Source organism: Kogia breviceps, chromosome 18 (genome assembly GCF_026419965.1).
Source record: "Kogia breviceps isolate mKogBre1 chromosome 18, mKogBre1 haplotype 1, whole genome shotgun sequence".
Lineage (NCBI taxonomy): Eukaryota > Metazoa > Chordata > Mammalia > Artiodactyla > Physeteridae > Kogia > Kogia breviceps.
The window spans coordinates 51,370,589-51,382,772 of NC_081327.1; the positions used below are offsets into that span (position 1 = coordinate 51,370,589).

General features: G+C 39.7%; 1 protein-coding gene across 1 annotated transcript; it reads right to left on the minus strand.

Annotated features, from left to right (window-relative positions):
* Nucleotides 1–545: 545 nt before the first annotated feature.
* On the minus strand, nt 546–11,531 carry GCSH (glycine cleavage system protein H). Its single transcript, XM_059046059.2, has 5 exons — nt 11,196–11,531; nt 7,621–7,700; nt 6,403–6,466; nt 1,563–1,694; nt 546–682 (listed from the first exon to the last, which is right to left on the minus strand). Exons 1-5 carry the CDS (start codon nt 11,341–11,343, stop codon nt 585–587), a joined length of 522 nt encoding a protein of 173 aa, XP_058902042.1. The 5' UTR covers nt 11,344–11,531; the 3' UTR covers nt 546–584.
* Nucleotides 11,532–12,184: the final 653 nt, after the last annotated feature.

The window sequence follows — 12,184 nt, forward strand, 5'->3', positions numbered from 1 at the left end:
AGCAGAGTCACTAAATGAAATATTAACAGCAAAACAAAAAACACGATTAATTAAGAAGTTGAATATTTTATTATTAAACTTCATTTTCCTGCAAGGCTGTTGCTTCACTGTATAAAAATAGCACCAGCAAACACAGTATATTGCAAAATTAAGATAGTTCTTCACTGGACACTATACAACTAACAAAATTTTCTCCACTGTCATTTATTTCCAGTGGTAAGTTCATTGAGTATTTTGACCCAAATCTAGGGATGGCTGTAAGCAAGTTACAATATTATATAAGGTTAAGATAACAATGTTATCCTTGAATTACATAATTTTTATAACTAGTTTTACCACAGATAATTTCAGGAATTCTGAGTATTATAACTGGAGACTAGCCTAAAAATCACAGGGTGTTGTGAAAAAGATGCATAGTGTTTATGTGAAATCATTAGGGAGTTAAGGGGTATTTTCTTCAGGCAACATTGTTGCAAGTAGTTTCTTTTGCTAAAAGTTGCTTTTTAAAAATCTGTCCACCACTAATTTAAGACAACTATGCTAGATTAAGTTGTTTCAAACTAGTTTATTTAGGGGTTCCATTTTCACTCCTCAATAGATTTTATGTATTTCTCATATGCTTCTTCACTCATTAGTTCATCTAGTTCTGAAGGGTTACTGAGTGTCATCTTGATCAGCCAACCTGCAACCAAAAAAAAGTATCTTATATTCCAAATCATCTTTTTAAAGAGAAAGTCAAATTCATTCAAAATGTAAATTCTGAGTGCCTCAAAATTAACCTAGTATTCTTTACATAAATCACTCATTATTTGTTCAAAGAGCTTTAAAATTTAGCCTTAAGAAGTAAATTAATATTCCTTACATATCATAACTGAAAAGAACCAGAAGAAATTCTACCATAATGGACTAAGAACTTCCAGGCTGTAATAAGCATCAGCAACTTTACATACAGATCCAAATACACAAGGCCAGGTATATCTTTTAACAAAAGGAACACCAACACTCTAACTACTTAGATTAATGGCATTAGAAAGCTTTAATAGAGAGAAGTAGGTGATAGGAAACAGAGAACTACAACCTAATGCTACTTTTGCATCTTGTTGGCTGTGTGACCTTAGCAGAGACATCATTTGGGGCCTCAATTCATCTACAAAATGGAAAAAATTGCTGCTAGCTTACCTTACTATATTATAATGAAGATGAAAATGTGAGAAAACTGAAAATTAATGTAATAAATGTTATTCTATTACCACCTACATCACACAATGTGATTAGATGCTTTATGACTGAAGAGTTAAATACTTTGAAGTGTTTACAATGAGTCTACAACTATGATACTAAGAACCCTGTAAAATAAGGTAATGCTTTTATTGACAGAGATTTTAAACATAACCTTCCTTGTATATTCAGCTAAATGGTTTTCCCTTTTTAAAGCAGAATATCTCTATTTAGTACCAAGAAGGGCTAAAAAAAGTCACCATCAGCTAAAGATTGCTTAAGATTCTAGATTAAATGTTAACTGCAGCAAACAATCCTTAAAAAAAATTCTAGCAACAACTTACCATCTTCATAACAAGATTTGTTGACAAGTCCTGGATTTTCTGCTAGAGCTTCATTAATTTCAGTTACTTCTCCTGATAGAGGAGAATAGAGTTCACTAGCAGCTTTCACACTTTCCAAAGCACCAAATTCCTCTAAATTGAGAAAATTAAAGAAAATATTAAATGTCAAGTTAGTGACCCCAAAATACAAAATATGGAGAAGTGATCACCTCTAATACAGTATGATAGAAAGTCCTAAATATCTTTAATTAAAATAAAACCATAGGTTTTGTCATGCAAGATCTTCATTTATACAGTCTGTAGCCTGACATGGCCCCATCCAAAGAGCACAGTGTAACTAGAAAACCACAATCTGATTTGCTATAGGGGTCAGAGGATGGAGTGTAGGCCCCCAAGATGGCTGGAAATTGAGGGTTGAAATTCTAGAAAGAAGGGAGCTATAGTTTAGAGAAAAAGTAGTCAGTATAAAGATCTCAAAATGATCCACAGACCCACATGTTGGAATTAGCAGGGAACCTTAAAATAGCTACTGTAAGTATGTTCAAAGACCAAAAACAACAAAAACAAAAAACTAGTGAGTGAATATATGGGGAAATATTTGCAAAGAAATTATAATTTTTAAAATGGACATTCTAGAACTAGAAAGCATAATATCTAAAATAAAACATTCACTAGATGGCATTAACAGTAGACTGGATACTGTGCAGAAGGGTCAGTGAACACGAAGATCATCTGAGACTAACCAAGAAGAGTTTGAAAAGAAAAAAAAAGACTGAAAAATTAACAGCCCTGGGATTTGGGATTTCTCTGGTGGCGCAGTGGTTAAGAATCCACCTGCCAATGCAGGGGACGTGGGCTTGAGCCCTGGTCTGGGAAGATCCCCCATGCCACGGAGCAACAAAGCCCGTGGGCAGCTACTGAGCCTGTGCTCTGGAGCCCACGCGCCACAACTACTGAAGCCCGTGCACCTAAAGCCCGTGCTCTGCAACAAGAGAAGACACTGCAATGAGAAGCCTGCGCACTGCAACGAAGAGTAGCCCCCAGTCGCCACAACTAGAGAAAGCTTGCATGCAGCAACGAAGACCCAACCAGCCAAAAATAAAAATAAATAAATTTTTAAAAAAACCAAACACCAGAGCCCTGCTCACCTACAAAATCAAGTGATCTGAACTGAATGTGATGAATACAACACACCAAAGTTTGTGGAGGCAGAGCTAAAAAAGTGCTTAGAAGGAAGTAATATCTTTAGGCGTTATTTAAAAAGAACATCTTAAAATCAATGACCTGGCTTCTAAAGACACTAGAAAATGAACAAAAGCAGTCAGTTTATAGAAAGGAGGCAACATTAGAAAGAAGGGATGACACTGTTGATTTTCTTTAAATGACTTTTAGCCTTGAAGAAAGGACACTGATCTGTGCCAGATGGAGCAGCCAAAATTCTGAAAGAAAATCTCAGTCTTACTGGTTTAAAGGACTAGGAGACAAGAGTTTGGGGCCACCATAGCTACTAGAAAGTGAGCTGGGAAATCTCGTTAAGGATAGAGATGAAAAGGAGAGCTCCAAATTCTGTCCAGGTCTCTGAATGATCCCTGAATCATATGTGCACAGGGCAGACTCCAGGTGTCCTAGATAAGACTAGAAGAATCAGGCTCAGATTTTAGCTGCCAGTCACCACAAGGGAGACAGCATTTTACAGTATGGATAAAAAAAGTCCAGTAAAAAAACCTGAAAACCAACAAAACCACAAGCTTCCAGAAGCTAGAAAAAGGAAATTAAATCTAAGTAAGTTGGAGGAAGAAAATAAAGATATGAAAGAACAAATGAAATGAAAAATAGAGAAAATTTAACATAGCAGAAATTTGGTTCTTTCAAAAGATTGATAAATTTGATAAAGAGCTAGCAGACTGATTGAGAAAATTACCACCAATATGAAGGAATGAAAAAGAGTCCTTACTACAGATCGTATGGGTATAAAAGGATAACAAATGAAAAATATGAGCATCTTTATGCTGAATATAACAACATGAAATGGAAAAATTTCTCAAAACCAATGTAAGATAATATAGAAAATCTGAATATAAAAGAAATTTGTATCAAAAACCTTTCTACAAAGAAATCTGGCTCATATTCCACCAGTTATTTCTATCAAACAATTAAAGAAGAAACAACACTAATCTTACACATTCTTTCAGAAAAAGAAAAGAGGTAGGAATATTTCTAAACTTATTCTATGAGGTCAATATAACAGATTCCAAAATTTGACAAAGCCATTATAAGAAATGACCAATATCTCTCATGAACAATGTATAAATTATCAAATCAAACCCAGCAGTATGTTTTTAGAGATAATTTTTAATTTTTGTATCATGACTACCAGGAATGCAAGGTTGGTTAAACATTCAAAAATGAATCACCATTCATCACATTAACAAGAAAAACCCTTCGATCATGTCAATAGATGGAGAAAATGAATTTGACAAAAATTCAACATTCACAAATGATAATACTCAGCAAACTAGATATAGAAAGGAACTGCTTCATCTGATAATGGGCATCTATGAAAAACTCCACAGCTAAATATCATACCTAATGATGAAATACTATATCTCTGTGACCCTTGGTATGGGCCAGAGTCGCTCACTTTCTCAGTTCACAATGCCCTTAGTGTCTCAGTAAGGTTTTGCGGTAATCTCTAGACCAAAACAAATACCTAACACTTCAATTTATTAAGAGGTCAGGTCCAAACTACTAAGTAAATTTTTATATCCTAACAATTTAGTAGCGGTTTAAAAAAATTAACACACATAAATTGAACAAAAAAGAATTTTCATTTTTAATTACAATTTACAGATTATGTATCTGTTGCATACTGTATCAAGTTCTCCATCAGGGAATCAGGTCACATCGATCACTGCCGTACCTGATGTTCCATGCCATTTGTGCAGTACTTGCTTCAAAGACACATTACCCAAAGTAATATAGTAAGATCGAACATTGAAATTGTTACCTCCATTGTTTATTAGTTTGTGCTGTGTCCAACAGATGTTAAAAATTAAAAATACCCTACAGCACCTCATGGCACTGGGGTATATAGTCTGGGAACTATGAAGATAGACAAAAGATTTCTTAAAGAAGACAATGCTCCATACATATATATGACAAAATATTCATAAAATACATTTCTGAAAAAGGATTTGTATCTAGAATTTAAAATGATGCCTAAAAATCAATGGTAAAAAAATAACCCAAGTGAAAGACTAGAGACTTCACAAAAAAAGATGTGAGTGGCAAAAAGCACACAGAGAGGTGAACAATAATGTGTCCTAGGGAAATGCAAATTAAAACCACAATGAAATATGCAGCACCTGGAACTCTCATACTATTGGTGAGAATGTAAAATGGTATAACCTCTTTGGCAAATACGATGGGACTTCGCAGCATAAAAAAGCAAAATACTGATCACTCAATATGAATGAATCTCCAAATTATGACATTAGACAAATGAAGCTAGACATAATACATATTGTCTGATTCCTTTTAAATGAAGTTAAAGAATAGGCAAAACTAATCTTTGGTGACAGAAATCAGAGAAGTGGTTGTATATTGAGAAGAGTTTTGATTGGCAAAGTTTACACAATGTATAAACACAGTTGTCAAAACTCTTTGGCTTATACAATTAAGATCCATGCATTTTCACTGTATGTACGTTTTGTATCACTTTAAAAAACACCTTTAGCGGAAAGTTTAAAGAAAGCATTCATTAGTTTAAGGGTATTACTCAACATATTTAGATTAATAGAATTTTTTCTATAGTAGAAGCACAAAAAGTAGGTACATGCTCCTCACTTGCTATAAAGAGATGTTCAGAAATTTCTGATCTGCTTGAGAACAGCAGACTGCATACACAGTAAATAAAACATGATTAAAGAAAACAGATACTTAAATTCTGTAGGGCTATCTTATATATGTCAAGGAACCCATGAATAATAATATACGTCATTCCACTGGCTGACATTTATCAAGCACTAATCTTATGTTGGATATTATGCTAATTTCATTTAATCCTTACAACTACTCTATGAGGTTAAGTATTATTGTCCCAACTTACAGAGACCTACATAAAGTAATCTCTCCCAAATCACACAGCTGATATGTTGAGAGGCCAGGATTTAAAACCAGATTCTGACTCAGAAGCCCATGTTCTATCCTGATATTCTTTACTGCCTCCAAAGAAAGACAGATTTTATTTTTTAAACTTCAGAGACTTCAGCTATATTCTACTGTATCAACGTGTGGCGGGGAGGGTGCTAAGAGCCTCCCTCTACTTCCTGCCTTCCATTGTAAGGTCTGAAAATGCTCATTATTCTCCTCACCAGCATTCCTTACAGTTAGGCATGGCAGTATGACCCAGACTTGGCTTAACTGGTAAAAGAAAAGGTGATCTGAGAGATTTCTGGTTGAGATATTTGCTCCCGATAAAGAGACAAAAGAGAGCCTGTCCTTCTCTTCCTACTTTTGGATGTTGTCACTGAGAACATGATGCTTGAAGGTTCTGCTGCCATTCTGTGACCTCTGACATGCTGAGGCAGAAAAAGTACCAGAGAGGTTGTGTCCTTGATAATCTTCACTGAGCCACTGAGTCAATACTGTATCCACCTATTTCCAAAACTGCTTGTATGAGATATAATAAACCCCTGCTGGTTGATCTACTCTTATGTAAGTTTTCTGTTACTTAAGGAAAAAGCACTCTAAATGATCCTGGGTACAAACAAGTTATTATGCAAGAAAAAGAAAATTCATGGCATGAATCATGACATAACAAGATGAGAAAAACACTCACCTTGTTTGTTCAATTTTGTCCCAACTTCAGGCAGACTACAGTAAACAACATCTCCCAAAGCTTCCTTTAAAAAACAAAACACCAAACCTCTAAGAAATCAAATTAAACCTAGTAAATAGGAACAAGCCAAACACTGAATCCCTTTAATTCAGACAGTACATACTTTACACTTGAGGGGCCAAGTTCTTTGGTTTTTCTTATAACCCTTTAAAAATGAAAAGTTATTCTTACCTCAGGATCTGCAAGAAAACAGGCCACTAGCTGGATTTTCCAGAGGTGGCAGTGACCCCGTCATAAACCATATGCCCCCTAAAAGATTACTAGCTCCTCTAAGAACAAACGCACTTTGTGCTTTTCCACCTCTGCAATTTTACTGAGGCCATTTCCCCTACTGCATCTGACTAATAAGTAGTGATCTCTCCATCAGGTGAGTGGGTTACAACACCATGTACTACTCAAGTCATCCATCACATAATGTTTTGTATGTCATTTTCCATGTAGTTGATTCCTCCTCATAAACTCCAGGAGGGGAGGACAATACTTATGCAATATTTCACAAAGCATGCTGTACTGGGCCTCAGTAGGTACACAGATATGCCAATGAAGATATAGTTGTCATTGATTCTCAGTACCTGAGATGGCAACATTTCTGAAGAATACTGTATACTCCCATCACTTAATATCCCCTGCCCCTTCTCCCCACCCCACCCAGAGATCCAGTTGGAAATCAGTGATGCATGCTGCTATTTGGCTTCTCAAGTTTTCTTTTACACAATATCTCAATATGGGATCAGTGGCAATAAGGGAATTAGTAGAGACAAACTCTAAATAAAAGGTTTATCTTTGTGTAATCTGTGCCAATCTAGGTGTTCCCTCTTCAAGTCCTCAGATGATGTGTATATCATTGTCATCCACAAAACACTGTCAACACTCCAGCCCTTTTGCTTGCTCTGCTTTTTTCCTTAACTGCCCCAATATCAAACATTTCTCTCTTGAATTTAATTTTAAGTGTTAACCTTTCAATATCTCTAAAAACACTATATACACTGCCCTAACTAAGCCATGTTTTACTTTTTCCACCTATGACTGATGTTCTTCTAAGGGGCTTTAAAGGGCCCAAAATAATACTAAGGGGCAGAATAAACAATTTTTAAAAGGTAAAACAATCCAATTTAGGCAAGAGCCGACTGAATTAAATATTTCAAGACAATCCGATACCTGTGCAAAATTGCTGATTCCCACTGTTCCAACACCGTTTTCTGTTGTTACCCATTCATGTTTGTCTGTGAATTTACGACCTAAAATAGAAGACCAATATTTCAGAAAAGCAGTGGCATCACTTCTTAAAAAGCATTTTTTTACATATCAGTGCTGTCAAAAGGCAAGACGTTCCTGGTATTTGTGTTTGACTTATCGGCATTGCCATTCAACAGTATACTGCCCAGGACAAAACAGATCATGTGAGAAGACACATCTCAACATTGGTATCATTTAGGCAAAGATGGCTTGACGTGAACACCTTTGCATCTTTTGGAGATTTGATTATTTGCCCTTCACATTACTCAGTCTAAATCACACACACACACACACACAAATTTTGGAGCTTATTTCAAATATATATTTATCTGTTACTGGTCTGTCATACAAAGGAAGTCTGTCCCTCTGAAGAAAGAGTGATGAGGTTTTGGGAGGAGCATAAAGACTGCTCCTCAATGATTTAACCTAAAAAATTATGTGCCTCTTTAGGTAGAGCTGTGTGGAATCTTAACAGGAATAAAATTGACCCGGAACAATTATAACTTGACTAAGTTCTTGATTCCACCTTAAATGAATTCAAGTCTGCCCTTGAGGAAAGTGGCTACCATCATTTAAAGAAGCAAACTATACGATCAGAACTCAATAGTCACCTCAGAGCTAAGACATTAACTGGTAGAAAGGCAGCCTCTGCTCGACATTCATTGGACAGGTTAGCCCTTGGCTTTATGAGCTGCCTCTCTTCAAATACACGGATGGCCAAAATACTCAAGGATTCTTGGAAGAAAGACCTACCAAAGTTCGAGTGATGTGAAAAAAAATTCCTTACAATTTAATGTCAAAAGTACTTGCTTAAAATAATACATTTTTTAAAAAAAATTTACCTTCTTAAATATATATCACATTCTGAAGTGAAGTAGTATTTTTCCAAAAATACTACATCGGAAGTTAATAAGAAAATGGCTCGTTAATTTCAATACTGTTTTACAATAAGCATTGCTGGTTCACTCTTACCCCTTACCCAAACGATAACTGTACTTAAAACAACATTAAACTGCCTTGATTACACAGCTCTGATACACAGCAGAGTGTAAATAAAGAGTATTTCTTTCTTTTCCTCCCAATCATTAAAAAACTTTAATATCATACTCCTCAGTGGAAGAGATTGCAAAATCTGCCACAAAGTAACTTGCTTTGCTTCACTCCACTTCAAATTACTAAATGCTTCAGGTCAACGTGTGTTTCCCTAAGAAAGTGTGTTTGTACTTAATGTTCTGACTGCAACCCATTCTCCCCAGCGCCTTTTCTTGACTTTCAGATCTCAATTTAGCAGCTCTGCCTGCCAGATGCCTTATGCAGCCCTCCAAGGCTGGGTTCCTGGGCCGTCCAACCTGCTCCCACAGCACTCTGCACCACTCTCCCACCCCGTTCTCCCCTACACTCACAGCACTTAACAGGCTACAGTTTCCCCCAGGCAGTAGACCAAGTACAAAGCAAACAAGAGCAGGCTTTATCTCATCTGTATTCCCAGTTCAAAACACAGTGCTTGGCATATAGTAAGCACTCAAAAGCTGGAGTGAAGTAATTTTTTTGTTTAGTTTAAGAGGATGCTCAGCAAAACATCTAATATATAGTTATTTGGCTACAGGACTCAATCCTCCCTAACGTTCTGTCACAACTCTAAAACTGGCAGTTTAAATCTAATATACCTTTTAAAAGTAAGGACTGGACAACCATAAACATATGACTTCTCTGAAATTACTGTCCTGACTTTGGTCTTGCCACCTTACCTAATTGTAAAGATAATCTTAGGAGTAAGAGCGCTCTCACATTCAATTTAGCAACTGAGTAACCACAAGTTTAGAGGAGAAGGCAGCAACATTGCTAAGCTAAATGCACCTAGGTCCACTTGACTTCAAAGGCCATGAAGTCTTTGTACTAGGCCATGCAATTTAGGCAAAAGACGATGATTCCTACAATTCTCCTTTAACCCTTGGCCCAACAGGAAAAAAAGGGAACAGGAGATTAGGTAAATAATTACTTTTCCTGAGTCTTGAAAAACATGGGTTTTGGCCCCCCCAAAATTAGGTGTGTTGGGTAATTTATGAGAAGTCTGCATTCTGCTCCCTTCAAAGTCACTGAGTCAAATAACATATATTAACATTTGATCAATTTTCCACTATTTACTTGATTCTCTACACTAATAAGAAGTAACATTTATCAAGTACTTACTATGTATCAAGCTATATGTACAGCAGTTACATTATTTCATTTCATCCAACAAATCTGTAAGGTGGGGATTATCATTTCCATTTTTCTGATTAGGGAAACAGACTCAGAAGTTAAGTGACTACCCAAGATGTCACAGCTCATAAGAGGTGGAGTGAAAAATTTGGAACTCGGTCTCTTTAGTATTAAAAACCTAGGTGTTCAACCAGATCATGGGTATTGATATCTTGGGCAATATTTAACTAGTTAACAGGAAAGTGCAAAGAGCTAGTCATAGTGTAACAATGAATAACCAAAATACCTAAGTTTGAAATTCAGTTCTTACCTGAGAAATGCTCTTCCCTTGAAATGCGGCACTAACAGAGCTGAGAGATTATAATGGGTGGGTGGGGTGGGGAGGAGGTAAGCTTCATTATGTTTGACTTTGGACTAAACCTATCAACTTTTCTACTCCCAAACAGGTTTCTAAAACAACGAACTTAATGAGACAACAGCCACCACAGACCTGCGCTCTGTCAGCAAGGCCTGAGTTCTCCGAGGTGCAGTTAGTGTCTCAGGTAATACGGTGCATGAAGTAAAACGGTTTTTCCTCTGCGGTAACGTGTGCTAAAGTAGGACAGATGGCCAAGACATTTATGGGTAGGTTTCCCTGTTACTTCAAGTCCAGGTAAATAAGGCCTCGTTTCAGCCCAACACACATTCACGACTCGATATAGACATCAGTAGAACGTCTTCTGTGGAGTCCAGTAGAGTTTATCTCACTGCTTTACGAAATAGCTGTCTCCAAAGTTATGCCAGCTTTAGCTGGTAAAAATCTAGACCCAGTGCTTTAAATTTCAATAAATGCTCTTGCTTTACTTTTACTTCAGAATTCAGTGACGATCCGTGTAGCACAGGAAAGCCTATTATTTGTCTCCACTCTTAGGGTCCACTATGCTCACAAATGCTAGAAACCTAAGGTCGGGAAGGAGCTCGGCGACACTCGCCCGGGTCTCCAGCAGCGAGCGGCCGACGCTCCTGCCGGAAGCAGCCGGGACACGGCGGCCGCGCGTGTTCTCCAGGCCTCCCCGCCCCCTTCCCCCCGCCCCCTTCCCCCCGCCTCCCAACCCGCAGGACAAAGACTGCGGGGTCGTCCAAGTCACTCAGGGAGTAGCGGCCTCGCAACACGGGATCCCAGCAACAATAAGCGTGCGCAGGGGTCCCCTCCCTTGACCGGGGCGACCAGCAGCGGGGACCCGTGGTGAGGATCGAGGCCCCAGCCCCTTCCCCCGAGTCAGCTTGGCTCGCCCCACGTGCCCGCCCGCACTTACCCGACAGCAGAACGGGGTCGGTGCACAGCGCCCGGACGGCGCCCGCCCGCAGTCCCCAGGGCCGCGGCGGGCAGGGCGCGTTGGGCGCAGAGATGGCGCGCAGGCTGCACGCCGCAGCCCGCACGCTCCGCGCCACTCGCAGCGCCATGTTCGCAGGGGTGCAGAGGGTCTCCGCGCAGCATCTAGAGCACCCCCGGCCGGCGGGGGCGGGGCGGGGAGGGGGCGGCCCCGAGCCGGAGCGAGCCGGAGCGAGCTGGCTGGACCCGCGTGCAGGGGCGGGGCCCCGGGAGGGGCGGAGCCTGATGGGGTGGCAGGCGGGAGGGGCGAGACGCTCGGAACGCCCTGTGGCCCGGAAGGGGCGGTGGCGAGGGGCGGGGACTAGTACGGGGGCGGACCAGGCCGTCCGTGAGGGGCGGGGCCTCCCGGGAGGCGTGGAGCCACGCTTTCCGGCATTGCTTCTGGGCGAGTGAAAGCGCTAGGTCAGGCCTTCTTGCCTCCGCGACCCAGCCGGGCGGTGAAATGGGATCCAGGCAGGGGTGGTACTGCTGGGCCAGTGCATTCCAGTGCCCTTGGGCCCTGGGGAAGTCAGGGTGCTCCCAGTTCTGTTAAAAGATTAGTTCCCACCCTTCTACGAGGATCAAGGTCACCCAGAGCAGGATTCATAGTAGGTCCAAACAGTCATGCCAGCCAAAGATGGTTATTGGGCATTGGCCAAAGGCTCGGTGATACAAATGCAGTTTCTCTTTGACTTTTTGAAATATTGAAAATAGTCCAGGAACCCACTTTATTACTTTACAGATCCCAAAAGGCCCACGGTCCCCAAAGAGGGGACAGACAGAATCGTGAAACTCATAGAGGGGCAAGGACTTGTTCAAGGGGTAGGAGTGACTTCTTGGTGGAGTCTGGACTGCAGGAGCAATCAAAAAGCAGAGAGTTGAGACCCAGCATGATCAGTTCCTTACTTAAGCAGGAGACATGTCCCACCCAAT